This window comes from Perkinsus marinus (genome assembly GCF_000006405.1).
Source record: "Perkinsus marinus ATCC 50983 genomic scaffold scf_1104296948084, whole genome shotgun sequence".
Classification (NCBI taxonomy): domain Eukaryota; phylum Perkinsozoa; order Perkinsida; family Perkinsidae; genus Perkinsus; species Perkinsus marinus.
In genome coordinates, this window is record NW_003210321.1 from 330,894 (window position 1) to 346,708 (window position 15,815).

The following is a 15,815-nucleotide window of genomic DNA, read 5'->3' on the forward strand; positions in this document are numbered from 1 at the left end:
TAGTTAGATCCGGAAAGTAGTCGGTCGCACCACGATTATGGTTAATGAGGATTTACCACGTACAGGGGGTGCCCGACCGTCGCCTCCACTCATACGTGCACTTGATGCCCTAAGTCGTGGAGAAGACCTGACCGTTGACGACATTGTATCTTGTAGTAGGCACTCGTCCGCCTTGTTCGAGAGTGTTACGCCCACTATAGGGCTATATACATGGGGTAAGACCACCAACCTGGCCTTGGGGTACGGACAGTTCTCCCATAGTGCTGACCAGAACCGGGCAAGGCAGGTGGTCTTCCCCAATGGCGAGGTGCCCGCCGCTATCTCCTGTAGTGCCTTCCACACAGTATGCGTGTGCCAGTCGGGCCATGTGGCAGTGTGGGGCTTCGGTCAAGGCCATAGGCTGGCGACCGGTGATGCTCAGAGCCGCGTCGACCCTGTGCTGCTGGGCTCTGGAAGGTTCTCTGGAGTTCCCATCACGAAGGCCCTAGCGTCAGTAGACAACTCGATGTTCCTAGATGCAGAAGGGCATGCCTACTTGGCTGGCAGCAACAAGTTCGGCCAGTGCGGTCGATCACTACACGTGGACGTCTGCAAGGTCCCCACCATTGTTAAGCATCTCACTAGTCCCTGTTGCGATATTGCTATTGGGGATAAACACTGCATGGTGGTAGACGCTGACACTCAGATGGTCCTGGCTTGGGGCGACAACTCTGCAGGCCAGTTAGGGGTCGACTTCACGCAGGCCAGTGTCGAACCCCAGACGGTCTCTCGTCTCAGGGGAGTTGGTCGAGTCTTCGCCAATGGTACACTTTCGGCGGCCCTGAGGGGCAACGGTTCCGAGCTGTACATATGGGGCGGAGGGGTGTGCCCTTTGCCGACTAGGGTGCGGGTAGAGACCGCTACTGAGGGGAAGGCGGGCCGGGATGGATGGACAGTGCAGGCCATCAGCGGGGCTGTCTTCGTCTCGATAGCACTACCACGAGGGTCTAGTCGTATTGTCTTATTATCAGCAGCAGGAGACCTCTACACTGTTGACCTACCTACTGTTAGGGATCCCAAGCTTCAAGGTGGGTATTCGCTGGTGGCCCGATGTGCCCATCACTTTGACGACGCTGATGTGACTGCACATAGTGTGTGCATCTTCGGGGACCGGTGTCTAGTCCAGATGGAGGACGGTCGAATCTTCGCGAGTCGGTTGCGAGATCTGACCCAATGGGAGGACATAGGGACGGAGGTGGGCCTCGGTCAAGCTGTTGCCATCAGCGGGTCGCCCAGCCACGCAGTCGCCTTGGTGAAGAGCAACCTTCCAATCATCCCAAGGTCCCCCAGGGGTCGTGTTCCAGGCCTGCAGGTATTGGCTCAGTGCCAACTTGCCCGATCCGACGTCCATATCGGTTCTATTATGAAGGCGACCTATGAGCTGTGCGTAGCTGATGCCCTCGCATGTGGGTTTGTGAGGTTCCCTCTACTAGTTGACTACTGCATAGTCACTTTCCTTTGCAATATCCTTTTACTATATGCTAAGTCGCCAGACACTGTGATAAGATTGTTGAAGTGCCTAGCCCCTCTGCTGAGACATGTGGTGGCGCGGCGTGAGCGGGGAGAGCTTTCTTTGTACTATCAAGGGCTGTACGACAGGCCAGCGGATATTCTGAATACCCTCTTATCACAGGAGGATGCGGTCCAGCATATGGTCAGTCATATGGCTGTGCTCAGGCACGAGGAGGAGGGAGCAGAAGCCGCAACGGTAGTAGAGGAGAAGCCGAAGGAGACTGGAGGGAGGGCCACCAGTGCCGCGGTGGGAGGCTCGTTGGACAGCCTTGAACACCGTCAACAGAAACGACTTGACGCGGTCGTCAGGAAACAGGAGGTCCTCACCGAAGGCGTCCGACGGAAATCGATCGGTGATGGTGGTAACCGTCCTGAGTGGAAAGAAGTCCAGACGGTTCAGGCCAAGGCGGCGAGAGAGGGCCAACCGAAGAGCCCTTCTTCTGCCTCCCGATCTCGTGCAGGTTCGGGTTGCATGTCGTCTCCTCGGTTACGGTCGACTAGCAATATTTCGGACTCCGGCCCGCAGCCCCGTACGCCTACTCTTGGTGACTTCATTTTCACGGCGACGAGGGCGCCGCCGCAGGTCCACGCGAGGTCGTGTCCTTGGGCGAGTTCGCCTAAAAAGAGTGAGGCGCGGCTGTCCGAGGTGATAGAGGAGCAGAGGGCCAGCAGCAGCAGCTCATCATCTTCTGCTAGTGCTCGGTTACCTAATGACCGTTGCTCTTGGGGCATGGACGTGACCCCTGGCGTGCGCCGACCTAGTGCGTTGACGGCCGTGATGGAGGAGGAGAGGGCGGCTCGGGAGGCTGTGAGGTTGGTGGAGGAGTTCGAGAGGAGTGAGCGGGAAGCTAGACGACTGGCGGCTATCGAGGAAGCTGCGGCCCTGCAGCGACATCAGGAGGATCATCCGAGACGACAGCGGCGTCCACAAGGGCATGGTCGGCATGGTAAGGGCAAAGGGCGTGGGAAGGGCCGATGGGTGGAAGATCCCCCAAGGGCACCTACTGGTAGAGTCTAATAGTTTCTCGTACATTTATTCGCACTATTTTCAAGGAGTTACGGTATTGTTGCGTGTTTGGGGGCATGAGGATCTTTGGTAGTATCATATGACTTATCATCATGAACCACCTTGTGATGGTAGTCGGCTGCCTCTCCCACCCCGTCAACCTTACCGCACTAAAAACGACAGCAGGCGTAAAGCGCAGGCTAGGGAATACCCCCGATCGATCATGATGATGGCCACTGACTTTAAGCCAATGACAAAAGGGAAGGGCAGAAGGTCAAAGCAAGTCTCATTGACCCTCGGCGAAGCGGAGGAGCTCAGCCGCACAGTACTGCTGACCAATATGCCCTTGCCGCCCAAGACGGCAGTATCAGATCTGGACGTTGTAGAGACGGCCACTGCTGTGAGGAAGTTCTATACTACTTGGCTTGGCACCTACGGCCCGCCAGAGAAGGTAGTATCAGTAGAGCGTCGTACGAGGACTGTTGTGTGCCTATCCAGATCGAACTGTGTGACCCTGAGGGCTCTCTGGTTTGTATATACGCCCAGAGAGATGCCGCACTGTTGGCGGTGGATTGGATGCATCAGAGTCGGCCTGTGGTGGCGGGGACGAGAGGCAATGCCCGGGATGGACAGGTAGGCTTCACTGTCGGTATTATGCGGCTTGGTGTTCTCTCTGACTAGTAGGTTATTGCGACGCTCGCCTCCAATAGACGCGAACTTCACACTGTAGATGGGCGCAAGGTGGGAAGAGGCTTTGTTGGGTGGTTGATCGATCATAGTAGATATACTCGTATGAGGGTGTGTTGCCGTTTACTGTGACGAACGGTCAGCTCTCGGATAGTAGAGTGACAATGATCATCTGTCTCGAGAATCTACCACCAGAGACGACGTGTGAGGAGGTCTATGCGGTCGTCGGCAGATTCTCTAGGGTAGGAGGGCCACGATGAGCGTCTCAGCTGGATGGAAATTTGTAGTCGGTGTACATCCCTCCGGAGACCCAGGCGGGAGGCAAAGTTATGTGCTCTTTCCGAAGCTCTGGGGAAGCTCATCTGTTTATGGCTGCTGTGAATTATGCATGTGGGGACGGTGCTGTGTATTTGGCTGAGGAGACATACCGCAATTTCGTAAGATTCTGCATCTTCGCTTCGTGGAAGGGTTGCTCATAGGTACCCCGAAGTTGGATAGTAGCTAGGGTCCATGCTTACAAGTACAAGGCCCCATTGATCAGGAGTAGGAAGGATTGCCTGCCGTTCGGCCTTGGGGGCGGGCTGGACGTTGAAAGCTTCCTTTTTAGGGGGTCCTTCGATAACGCCTCTGTTGTCGATGGCACGCAACCATTACAGGGCATTGGATGTGTTATTGAATATTACGAGGGAGAGGCTGGACGCGGATAGAACATCCAACATGGATAGCATTTGTAGCAATGATGGCAGTTCGACTACTAGGAGCAATTTGGATGAGAGTAGGCTGTGGGGATCGAACCTCTGCGGTAATTGAGTAGTCGGGTTATTAGGTGTGAGGTGTCCTCCAAGTTCGAATCGTTCAACTCCACGGCCGGCGCCGATGCTGATACCTCCCGCGGCGTTCCAAGATCCGATCGGCAACTGTTTAGTGTTCAATGTAATGCCCGGCAACAGTTCTTCCCATGATAGTAGTGCTTTTCGTCCCAGCCCTTCGCCGTCCATGCTCTAAGTAGAGCCTATGAGATGCTGGCTGGTTGGTATCCCCCAGGGTCTTTGACTCTGGTCAAGCCCGACACGATCGGGAGGCATCAGATGAATGCTCACTCTCGGTAGCGGCGTGAATGGCTATGCTCTGTTCATGTCTGAGATCAGGCAAGGTCACATGGCTGATGCTATGAACAGGTCAACTCTGACACAATAGGGAACTTGTCAAGTACCCGTTGTTATAAAGTGTATGTGTTATATGACCGTTGCGTTCAGTCTTTCATTGGAAGTGCTGCCGTGTCCAATTAACCGATGCGTTTCAAGCTTCCTCGGCTTTATTGTGTTTGTTATTTTGAAAGTGCGGCTAGCCGACACCAGTACACTCGTTGTTGTCATCATAAAAACTAACGGACACGAGATCAGACTTTCCCAAGCACATCGGTGATCTCCTTTGGGAGACTTCCCAATTCACATAATATGCACTAGGCGTGTTTGCTGCATTGCCGTTGTAGTTTACCACTCGTCTTGGAAACGCCTCGTACTTAGGTGTACGTCGTGGATCTGTCGGAGCACCGTGCTCCCACGGAGGAGTCAGATAGGTGCCTATCTACAAACCAGAGCCAACTTATGATGTCTCTATTGAGGCCCTTCTATGTTCATGATGTATGCTGAAGTCATAGCGCGAAAGCATTCTAATCGTCACGCTCCTCTCTTATAAGGAGAATTTCGAGACGATGTTTGAGTAATGCCACTCACCTATCCATTACCAATTCACCTGAACTGGATATGTGAGTACCCCTTTCCCCAAGAGTGTCTCAATTGAGATCCTTGAGGAAGCCTTCAACACCCGACGTTGAGATGTTGAAGGCGCGCGTAAATCGATCACGTGATCGATTTGAGATCGACCAGCTACCTCATCGCGTCCGAACCCCATCGACATCCATCCACGCCTCATCATGGCCGATCAGGTACTAGTTGGTAGTGTTGTGATGCATCGCGTGCTTGTTAGTGTGACTCGTCGCCTAGTACGTGTTACATCGCGATTTTTTACGTGTATTTTATCGTTATTCGTGGCTTCGTGACTGTATAGGTATAATGTGTCACTACTTGGTGTGAACTGTGGTGGTATTGTTTGTTATTATTTCAGCACGAGAAGGCTTTCCAGAAGCAGGACGCTGTCTTCCTTGGCAACAAGAGGGCCCTCAAGTCCAAGAAGGGTCTTCGCTGGTTCAAGAACGTCGGTCTTGGATTCCAGACCCCTAAGGAGGCCATCGAGGGAACCTACATCGATAAGAAGTGCCCCTTCACTGGCAACGTCAGCATCCGTGGTCGTATCTTCCGCGGTATGGTGATCTCTAACAAGATGGAGAGGACTATTGTCGTTCGTCGTCATTACCTTCATTACATCAAGAAGTATAACCGTTTCGAGAAGAGGCACAGCAACACCGCCGTGCATTGCAGGTAACAACCAGATTGAATCTAGTATTCAAGACTTTGGTTTACTCCTCTCAACACAGCGAGATAAATCGTTCCTTTCAGTCCCTGTTTCGAAGCCAAGGAAGGTGATATCGTCACTTGCGGTCAGTGCCGTCCTCTCAGCAAGACTGTGCGTTTCAACGTGTTGAAGCTCGAGAAGAACCAGATCTTCGGTACCGCCAAGAAGCAGTTCCGTCTGTTCTAAAAAGCCGTAACTCATAGCTGGAATGAAGGCTGATGGATGATAACGGTCGTTTGGGAAGATAGCTTCTTTCCGATCAACAACATCTTGTGTTGTAGTTCACCACAATCCGGGGAGGTGAATGTCAGACTTCGATGGGCTCACCCCTGAGGCACGTGTCCACATCGTCTTCGCTGTGCTACGCTTCATCACTGGAAGGGGCAGAATCGTATTACTTGTTCAGGACAAATAATACAGAGTTTTAATCACAATATCCTCGTATTGGTTCTATCGTATCGTATCGTATCGGCTTAGGGCCGATTCAATGAATGAGTGCTGGTTTCCATAGCTAGCTAATTAGATGAAGTTAAGGAACTAGGAAGGAGCTTAGGTTTCTTGATGAGTTGCTCTGGAGGGCACGAAGTGATAGATAGGGGTGCACACCTGGGATATACGATAGTTCCATAAGTGCGGTGGTTGTTGCGGCGGGGAGGAGGAAGGGTGGCGATCACGTTGTGATATGCGGTGCAATGCGGGAGGTGCTTTATACAGTGTACACTAACACAACACTGTTTAGATAGAATGGAAATCATGTCAACACTTCAGAGTAGTAACTCATAGCAAAACGGCGGGTCCATTGATCCAGCCGCAGAAATCACGTTGGCTGATACCAAGCCGTCCATCATTGCATAGAGCATTGAGGACAAAAGTGAGCTCATCGTTACGGAATGATATCCCGGCCACTTGACCTGAGGAGAGCCTTACCATTTCTGTGGGGGCGCGGGAGTGGTACCACTGAGGAGGTTGAATTCATCAGCAGTCATTCCTTCCTGAAAGTTGGACCTGGCGTAGGAGTTGAACATCTGCTCGGTGTTCGCGTTCTGACGGCGAATTTGTTGTCGAACCTGTGGTGGCTGTACATAGTGAGCAGAAGTGATGAGTCTCACTCGATCCAACTTCCTTGATTTCATGACGCCCATTACGGTGGCGAATACTCCGATGAGAAATACATAGAAACCAAGTAGAACCGCACCGAAATACCTAGAAATGCTGATGTTGCCGGCGGCTGATGAATGGTGACACCATATTTGATTATCCCAGAGTGTGGCGAACGTCATAGTGCCGAGGAAAATGTACCAAATCCCTCTACCTGTGAACCGTGTTAGGAAGGCGAAGTACTTGATGATGAAAGCCTACCACACAAGGCTGGGTTGGCTATGGCAAGCTGCTCGCTCACCTGCACTTCAACGATGCCTTTGAATCGCACTGGTGCATCGAGGAGCATCATCTTGGTTCCAAAAAGGAGGAGGTAGACGCAGTCAACGAGATCGAAGGGAGCTATCTCGGTTAGGAAGACCTGTCTAGGAATTCGAGAAGGAGTGGTATTGGTTGAGATGTTCACCTCAATAGTAGAGATAACACTGGCGACCACCACACAACAGGCTGCCGTGAAGAAAATGATGTCCATCGTCATCGACATCTGAGTGGCTTGAGCCTTCCATGCTACTACAGTGCTGACCACGCTCTGGGCTCCTGATCATCACCAGACGTGGACATGCACACTCACGTGTCGGGTACCTCCTTCGAGGTCTACTCGACGGAACCCTTGGGCGAAGGGGTTGGAGGGACGACTCATTGAGGATGGGTAACTTAGTTCACAGAATTATGGTACTCACACAATTCAATAATCATCATAACCAGCTACATCGATGATAAGTAAACAACAATCATCATTTTCCCATGGAGGAATCTGAGTATAGTGCATCCCTGATCGTCAGCGTCATGGTCGAGACTAACCGCTGTAGGTGACTCCACAGACTCAATCTTTCGCAGATCTGTATGAAGCCAGTGGGCCAGGCAAGCCACACGACTCCGATGGCCCTGCTATTAATTCCGAGGGCGAACCCGAGCAATGTTCTCGCGAGTCGAATCCTCTCTTGGTGTTCAATCATGGTTGCTCATTCCTTCACTCCCCATCCTTTTCTCGTCACTATGGCCCAGGTGCTCATAGCACAATAGACACGCCAACAGAAGTATTGTACTCGTGAGGCTTTGCAGGAGTAGGGGACTACGTGCATGCAGCAGAGAGCTTCCCTTACTGATGAATGCCCTTCTATACATGCTTCAGAGGACCACGCCTCTTGCCCTCTTGTACAATACGAAGGAGAGTTAACTGACGAGTGACGCCCTACCTGTGGCCGATAATTTACAAACACGAAGCGAATAAGAGTGATAACAACCAATACATCACGTCATGCAGTATTATAGCGACCTCCACCCTTCACTACTCCGAGTGATACTTCTTCATCGCCTTGAGCTGGGCCCTCAATGCAGCCTCTTGTTCTCGAAGAGGCTGCAATGCGGCTTCGTACTCAACCTCATACGCATCGAGGGCTGCTCTAATCCGACCTTCTTCTTGACGATCCCTCTGAGACAAAAGCCACTTAGAAGAAGGATTCAACCTCAAGGTAACAGTTGATTAGTTGCAGTATCGGACCTCTATTTCGAGCTGCAGCTGAGCATCTCGTGCCTTGAGGACGTTCACTGAAGCGGTGACGTCTTCGAACTCCCGTACTTGCGGTATTATTCGATTTCGTAGGGCGCGGTCGTGCAGAACGATCGTGCAGATGTAGCCGATGATCGATAGTAACAATACGATGTTGAATCCATAATGGACCTAAACAATCGATTTCAGAAGTGCATCTCAATAGTAGCAGAAATGCGATTCTCTCATTAGTGCGAGAGTCTACGCTGCAAAGCTGGGAGCACTTAGGTGGTATGAAGAATGCAAGGATAGAGACATACCCGTCTCAATATGGAAGAGCGCCTATCGCCTCCTGACTCTGATGGTCGTAGTAGCTCCTGATGTTCCACTGTATGTTTCAGGGGAGATCTCGCCAACATGTCGTTCCCGAAACTAGAAGCTCGTTTGCGTGTTCCCTCGAGGATAGAGTCCAAGGCATCCCCCGACGCTGGCCGGAAGGGCTCTACGTACATGTTAGGAACAGCTTATGGAGTAACTGTTGAGGAAGGGTGGGGACAATCTTAGCAAACACCACAGGCGATGCGACAGGAAGCATCCTCGAATGCCTCGAAAAAGACGCGGGGCGCGCGCTTTATACGTCGCTCTGCTGCGGCACATTGCACTACGAGCACGCAGGTGCCACGCCCTTTGCAGTGTGCAAGACGTTGTGCTTGGGCGTACCCTCTCGCATGGGATGTGTCTGCGGACCTCCATGAAGTGTCTTTGTTGGTGCCCGAATTAGGAGTACTCCCAAGCCTCACACAGTTTCCATCGTAGTGTTTATTTCTCTCACTTTGATGCCGTCTCAGGGCAAAGATCCCTATGCCCAGTATCCGAGGCTTAAGGCGCCTATGCTGCCACAGCCTCGGTGGGCTGGCAGGCCGACCTGGCGGTTGTTGAATTCGTCCGACTCGGTATCTCCCTTCTCATCCGAGAGTTGCACCAATACTAACCTGCTCACTCATGATTACCCTAAAGCACGGATGCGAGACAGCGGCGATGCCTCGACTCTTGCTGGTAGCGAGAGTAGCAGCAGTCGGTCTGTCCAGGGGTGCTCAGAGGTGCCTCCCAATGCTCAGTGGGTTTACGATGGACAACACCAACAGTCTATGGTTGGTACATGTGATGGTCCCTGTGGGCCTTACTATGGGCCGCCCTGTATTGAGAACGGTTATTACCCTACGGATTCGAGGGTAAATTATGCTCAGCCCCCGATGACGGCAGCACCACATGGTTACTATAATGCTACCCACCTGTACTCTGGTGTTTACTACAGTGCGCCGGCTCCATCCTTTGGTGCACTTGTGGAAGGGAGTTCTTCTCATGGTGATTGCTCACCAAACTCGGACGTTCCGCTGAGCTCTCCGGTCACGTATCCACCTCAGTACTGCTACTATCCAGAAGTCTATTCAGGGCAAAATGCTCATGGGATGATACAGTCTTGGCAAGGTATGCCCGTTGGTCAGCATATCTACCCGGCCACCCAATATCAACAACCACCCCAACAGTATAATACTTCTGCTCTTGCGGGCAGTGTTAACTGCCATTCTTCTCAATGTAATGGCGTATATACTATGCCCACCCGAACGCACCAGGAGGACTACTCTGCGGCACACGTGGCTCTGTCATCGTGGGTCCCTCACTGCTCGAGAGAGCAGTCCTTGCCGCCTCATCATCATCCTGGGGTCTATCAAGGCCGCTGGGAGGTGGAGCCATCACTACGTCAACCTTATGGTTACCCCACCAGCAGTGCTGCGCCCTACTATGAAGGTTACTATCACCAGAGCAATGGTCATATGATGCAGTATTATCATACACGTATGCCACCGGGCACTGGTCAAGGGGGTATGGTCCATCAAGTTGACCATCCTCCTAGTCCCGTATCTGGTCGCTCCCATGTGTAATGGTCTACGTATAATTGATGGTCAAGACTTTTGAATCTAGGGTTTGTAGTTGTCTTAGGCTGTACTGCCTGAAATCTTCTCACTGTTCGTTGCTTCGTTTTCATATGGTACTACTACTATCACATCCACAACACAATTCGAACCGCGTTTGTTGCTGATCTTCTAAGTTGCGTATTGGATTGCGTCTCCGTGGAAGTACTGTCCTCAGTACTGAAGTCGCTATTGCCCCTCCTCATTTTACTGTACTTCCATTGCTGCTCTACTCGCATCTATCTCGATGTAATATTAAATATTTTTTTGGTATTTCATGATTTTGCCATTGACTCAACCCTAGAAGCCGTACAGGCACGAATCTTGTTAGTGAAAGCCCCCTTGAAAATAATTGGTCTGCTCCTCGTTGGCATTGACGGCATCATTTGCTGTGTGTCATCGTGTATGCTGAATAAAGCCTTTTCTATGCTTGCCGAGTTGCCTAATTTTAGCGTCGTTGATCATGGTCGGCCGAGTAATGTAGGGGAAACTCTTTTTGACGCGCCGCTATCGGAGTGTTCTGATCATTATAGATGTTGGTATATGCCACCGCAATACTCGCTTCAGAGGTAGACTCTCATCAAGCATTCCGTCTCGGTAGTGGCATAGTGATAGCCGCAGCCGCTTAGTAAGTTTCCGTAGGCCTCCATTTTGGAGGCTTCAGATTTCGGGTGTCCTCGGTTTTGGTGATTATGTTGTGTTCGGACGCTTTTAACATCCCTTGGTGTAGATGTCATTACTCCAAGTAGTTTTTTTTCTCTTTTGTATGCCCTCTCGGTTAATTATCCCTTCGCATCTACCACGAGCGCGTGCCTCCGAGGACTATACTCAAGGTAGGCCCCGAATGCTGTCGAAGGCCGTGGTATCCGCTTACACCGTGATTAGGAATGCAGTCACAAGATTGGGAGATATCAGACTCGAATGAGATCGAGTTCCCAGGACGTGGCACGAGAGCACCGCCTGTATCGCCGACTCATGGAGGAGCGGAAGAATTGCTTCCATCCGGCCAAGTATCGTCATGATGGACGACCTTCATTGACCTATTTCGTTGTATCGTCAGGTTGCAGACCCCATAATACCGAAACGGTCGTCGAGTATCGCGTCTTACTGGGTAAGTCTGACGATATTTAGTGCTGGAGAGATCTTGGATGATCTCGTGATACGTCGGGTTGTTCTATTCTCGTTTGGCTCAGTCGCTCTTCTCCTCTTACGTACGAAGGGTTATTTCGGCTGCTTGTCCGCTGTCTTGTCGCCCGGGCGGTGGGATAGAGCTTACAAGAGCTTCAGCTGGCGGCCGGCCAGCGCATGTATGCGTTGTTGAAGTCGCAATGGATGTTGATGTTATCTTAACTGGTAGTACCGGCTTAGATGGTCCGCGTCGCTCAACTGAGGGTTTTTCGGCTGATTATTTCCAAATCTCCGGAGGAAAGTTTTAGCTGAAAGAAGAGCAGCATGAATCTGATTCAGTTCGATCTTGGTGGCCGAATGATCTTTCAATCGAAGAAGTTCGAGAGCACGGGCTGAACCAAGCACACGCCTCTGCGAGACAGTGGTGGAGAGAGAATAATCGCGAATTTGCTGGCCAGGGATTGAATCTGCAGGAGACTCCTTATTTCAGGGTATGAGAGTACGCTGCTTCGACCGTCCTTGCCTCGAGTGTCGGCTTGGATTGATTTCCAGGTACCCGCTGACTCAGATGTAGTGAAGCGAGATTTGCTGCCGCTGGTGGTGTATTTTAATGATGGTGGCGAGAGTGATGAATCTGATGATGTCTGGTCGACGCCGTCCTCACGAGCTCCAGACTCGGAATGTGCCATATGCCTTGATTCGGGCAGTGATTGTCATCTACGAGCATGTCATCATGGGTTCCACCATGAATGCTTGACGAAGTGGTTCTGCAAATCTCGGAAGTGAGTCTTATTTATGGCAACCTACTGAGAGCTTTCCCTTTTAACAGGTTGTGTTGTCCATTGTGTCGTTCCTCATTGGATTCCCTGATCCCTGAGAACGTTCGTTCCAAAGTCGCCGACACGGTGGAAGAAGAGGTGGTTTTTACTGAAATTAGGAGAGCATATATATGTACATGGATCGTTCGTGTTGTCAGGTCATTGAACCCGAAGTTATCACTTTACGCGTTGAAGAGGGCGTGATTGACTCAGCAGATTCAGCGGATTTAAGCCCCGTGAATGGTTTCTTATAAGAGTGGTGCGACTCCATGCACCATTACATTAGACAGTCGGTAACTCATTTTATATTATATCTGGGCGCACATGCCCTTCCCAAAGGAACTTAGTCATCTGGAGTCGTAACTATGTCATTCTTTTTGATGTTAGCATAAGACCTATACAGGCCGCATTGGCTCATTACACCTTGAGTTGAGTCGTAATAAATATTCGCTAATGGTCCTTGGGACGCCGTAGTCTGCCATGGTGATCCTCATGTAGCTGAGAGGGGAGGGTGATGACGTCAGCTGATTTATCCCTGTAGCTTGAAAGTTCTGTTTCTCCTTCCAGTGATGTCTGCATCCCATCGTGGCACGACAGCGCGGCAGAGTGCGTTGATTGATGAGTTCGCCGAAATTAGTGGCACTAACGAGGAGGTAGTAAAAATCGGGTGATGTTTCCTGTCCGGTTCGGAGACGGCTGGTCTCAGGTTGCAGCATCATATTTACAGCGTTCTCATTGGTCTCTGGAGTGTGCTTTGGATATGTTCTATCGAGATGGGGCACCGGGGGCAGGATCTTGTAAAAGCTCGATGAACATCGCCACTGGTATGTTAAGGCCTAATAGGGTCAGGGATCGGTATACTAGGATATTTGCATTCAGAAGCTGATCCTTCTGGACGTTATCGGTCCCATCGTTCTCTGAATAATAAGATCAAAGTAGGTGGCACTTTCATCCGGGTGTGGTAGTGCTAAGAAAGAAATTCGTTCATTAATATAGTATGATTTGCGAGCTGCTCATCCTATTAAGGGTTAGCCACCGAATTGTATGATACGACTTCGAAGTTCTCTGCTCAATCCTTGGTGATGCCTGAATCACCGGGTATTATTGTGGAGAATAGAGAGCCTTTCGGCTAATTAATTTTCGGATCTACCGCTCATTCTTACCTGAGTCGAGTATTCCTCACTCTTATGGAACCTCTCACGCGACCATTGTACTTTTATTCCATGACTTATCTGTCATAGACTCTATGACATAGAGAGGCTTCGTCTGGCGAACATAGTGTTCTGCTGGCGAATACCAGGTTGGACGCCGGTCTTATTTCCAGCGTACGCCTGAGAATTACGTATCTCAACATACCTTACATTTCTGCTCAACGCTACCGACCAGTACTGATGATACGTAGTGGTCGGTAGATCAATATGTATGATACGTAACGTATCATCATGAAAATCTTGTGGCTAGTTATTATCTCAGTTTGTATGGTAGTGCCCTCTAGCATGCCAAGATTACCAACCTATGGCATCGCATCGTTGAGATGTGAACACGCATCCGGGTCCTGTTAATTGGACTGTAACATGAAAACATGTTACCTTCAAGCTGAGCTCAGTGAGCTTCTGGTTGATCAGCAATCCGCAATGCCAGCACAATTCCTCGATGAAGAGGTGGCCAAGGCTGTGAGGGGTTTCTGGTAAGGGTGGACTTGGGTCACTTTCTGCGTGCTGCATCATGCCCGCTACAGAACCGATATCAACGCGTGACACAGTGGGTCAATCGTGATTTCGTTTATGTGCTGCAACAACAGCACATAATCTCATCATATCGTGGCAAGACTGTCGTTGCACCCGAGAAGTGAATTATGGCAGCCCGAACCGGGCTCTAGTGATATGTGGAGTAACAGCGTTACAGCAACGCTTTAACGGCTTGAGTAAGAGGTATCAGCCTGATACCAGTGACAACAGACGTGCCCGCTCCCTCAGCGCTTCGAAGGACCCATCTGTGCGCCTCTTACTTGAACCTGAGGGCATTGAATCGTCCCTGGAAAGTGAATGTCAGTCCATCATCGCTGTCCATGCCCATTTTCATATTCACCGTCGAGTCGTGGTAGTTTGCGACTGGCAGACCGGGTGGCGTTCAGAGCGTTATCCTGAATAAATCAACGTAATGCCGTCACAGCGACTATTTTATGATGCGGTTTCTCAGCAGCAGCTTGTTGTGTTCCATTCTAATGTCCAGTCCACCGACAAAACGGCTGAAGCGGACCAGCTGCAGGCACGGTCATCGGGCCGCAGCCACCCCTGAGACGCAAGAGCATCAGCGCATCTTACGTCGAAAGGTACATCTCAGAAGTTGAGTAGCGTGCAGTCTGAGATTGAGAGTGGCGAATGGTCGAATTGGGTTCAGTGAATCGTAGACTTTCGTAGCACGTACATTATCGCTTGGTGAAGTATTCTGCATTGCATTATGTATAGCTCATGGACTATCGCTCAGGTCAACAATTCTAAGCTCGGCCGGTTCTTCTCGGACTATGCCTCTGTCAGTACTGCAGGTTCAGAAGGGCGAGCAATCGGTGTAGATGGAATTGAAAGGTGAGTTCCGATCTCCCTCTGTCTTTTGCATCTGCGGATGGCATCGCCAATAGGTTGTGTGATGATCTCGGCAATGATCCCATGGACGAAGCTTGGCTGACGATAGCATACTATTGTCAGGCAGAAACCATGGGCGAGTTTACAAAGTAATGGTAGGGTAGCAAATGGTTGCAGTGGCTTGTTGGAAAATGCAGTCGATCAGTGAGAACCTCACTTCGAGGTTGACAGAATTCGCTAGGATTAGTCTTGGATGGAATCCCCCCAGACGCGGTGAATGTTTAGGTCGGAATGGACTAACGGTATGCAGCGAATCGGAGTGGACTCGATGGATGGTTTGCGTAATGTTCTGCCGGAATTGCGGAGAGAGATTGATGAGGACCGCAACTCAAGCGAGCAGATATATCGATACGCATTCACGTATTCACTGGATTCTGGTGCAAAAACATTGCCGGTGAGAATGGCGACCAATCTGTCTGTCTGTTGTTATGTATGCATTTGTCATTGCGGGTGTGCATTGCCCTGGTGATGACTCTTCGTGTAGATAGAAGGATGTCTGCAGCTATGGTCTATCTTCCTTAAGCCTCACTGGACGCTCTATCCTCAGTGGGAAAAATTCGTGAAGGCAGAGTGTCGTCATAATGTCAGCAAAGATACGTGAGTGAAATCAAACCATTGAAGTGGTTGTTGATTTGTGCTGTTGACAGTTACCAGATGCTTTGGGAAGCTGCGACTGGTGCTATGCGAGATGAAGATACTATGAGATCCGACTATGATATAGCAGGCGGTGCATGGCCTGTCATGCTTGATGACTTCTACACTTGGTTTGTGGACCCTGATCGGGAGAAGAAAATAGGCGCTGCTGCTGATGATAGCAGCAGTGATGTGGAGATGCAGTGATACTTGCTCGACGTGGATGTACTAGTTTGTTTTCTGCACTTGATTGGT

General features: G+C 50.6%; 6 protein-coding genes across 6 annotated transcripts; 5 read left to right on the forward strand and 1 right to left on the reverse strand.

The window, feature by feature from the left end:
- Window positions 1-37: 37 nt before the first annotated feature.
- Window positions 38-3,951, forward strand: Pmar_PMAR000828 (regulator of chromosome condensation, putative; the record flags this gene model as incomplete). The annotated part of the gene is made up of 8 exons (XM_002778943.1): window positions 38-152; window positions 201-2,558; window positions 2,944-3,008; window positions 3,056-3,190; window positions 3,242-3,298; window positions 3,340-3,486; window positions 3,532-3,681; window positions 3,724-3,951. The coding sequence occupies 8 exons, from the start codon at window positions 38-40 to the stop codon at window positions 3,949-3,951; spliced, it is 3,255 nt and encodes a 1,084-aa protein (XP_002778989.1).
- Window positions 3,952-5,158: 1,207 nt separating this feature from the next.
- Window positions 5,159-5,977, forward strand: Pmar_PMAR000829 (40S ribosomal protein S11, putative). The gene is made up of 3 exons (XM_002778944.1): window positions 5,159-5,192; window positions 5,372-5,685; window positions 5,764-5,977. Exons 1-3 carry the CDS (start codon window positions 5,181-5,183, stop codon window positions 5,903-5,905), a joined length of 468 nt encoding a protein of 155 aa, XP_002778990.1. The 5' UTR covers window positions 5,159-5,180; the 3' UTR covers window positions 5,906-5,977.
- Window positions 5,978-6,496: 519 nt separating this feature from the next.
- Window positions 6,497-7,517, reverse strand: Pmar_PMAR000830 (hypothetical protein; the record flags this gene model as incomplete). The annotated part of the gene is made up of 4 exons (XM_002778945.1): window positions 6,497-6,630; window positions 6,678-6,786; window positions 7,119-7,414; window positions 7,460-7,517. 4 exons carry the CDS (start codon window positions 7,515-7,517, stop codon window positions 6,497-6,499), a joined length of 597 nt encoding a protein of 198 aa, XP_002778991.1.
- A 3,579-nt stretch (window positions 7,518-11,096) lies between these two features.
- On the forward strand, window positions 11,097-12,653 carry Pmar_PMAR000831 (hypothetical protein). Its single transcript, XM_002778946.1, has 8 exons — window positions 11,097-11,172; window positions 11,225-11,349; window positions 11,400-11,450; window positions 11,533-11,692; window positions 11,807-11,958; window positions 12,020-12,249; window positions 12,297-12,384; window positions 12,444-12,653. Exons 1-8 carry the CDS (start codon window positions 11,106-11,108, stop codon window positions 12,537-12,539), a joined length of 969 nt encoding a protein of 322 aa, XP_002778992.1. The 5' UTR covers window positions 11,097-11,105; the 3' UTR covers window positions 12,540-12,653.
- A 201-nt stretch (window positions 12,654-12,854) lies between these two features.
- Pmar_PMAR000832 (hypothetical protein) lies at window positions 12,855-13,206 on the forward strand (the record flags this gene model as incomplete). Its single annotated transcript, XM_002778947.1, has 3 exons — window positions 12,855-12,938; window positions 12,992-13,129; window positions 13,165-13,206. 3 exons carry the CDS (start codon window positions 12,855-12,857, stop codon window positions 13,204-13,206), a joined length of 264 nt encoding a protein of 87 aa, XP_002778993.1.
- Window positions 13,207-14,509: 1,303 nt separating this feature from the next.
- On the forward strand, window positions 14,510-15,767 carry Pmar_PMAR000833 (Defective in cullin neddylation protein, putative; the record flags this gene model as incomplete). Its single annotated transcript, XM_002778948.1, has 6 exons — window positions 14,510-14,617; window positions 14,773-14,870; window positions 14,924-15,016; window positions 15,153-15,321; window positions 15,412-15,524; window positions 15,575-15,767. 6 exons carry the CDS (start codon window positions 14,510-14,512, stop codon window positions 15,765-15,767), a joined length of 774 nt encoding a protein of 257 aa, XP_002778994.1.
- Window positions 15,768-15,815: the final 48 nt, after the last annotated feature.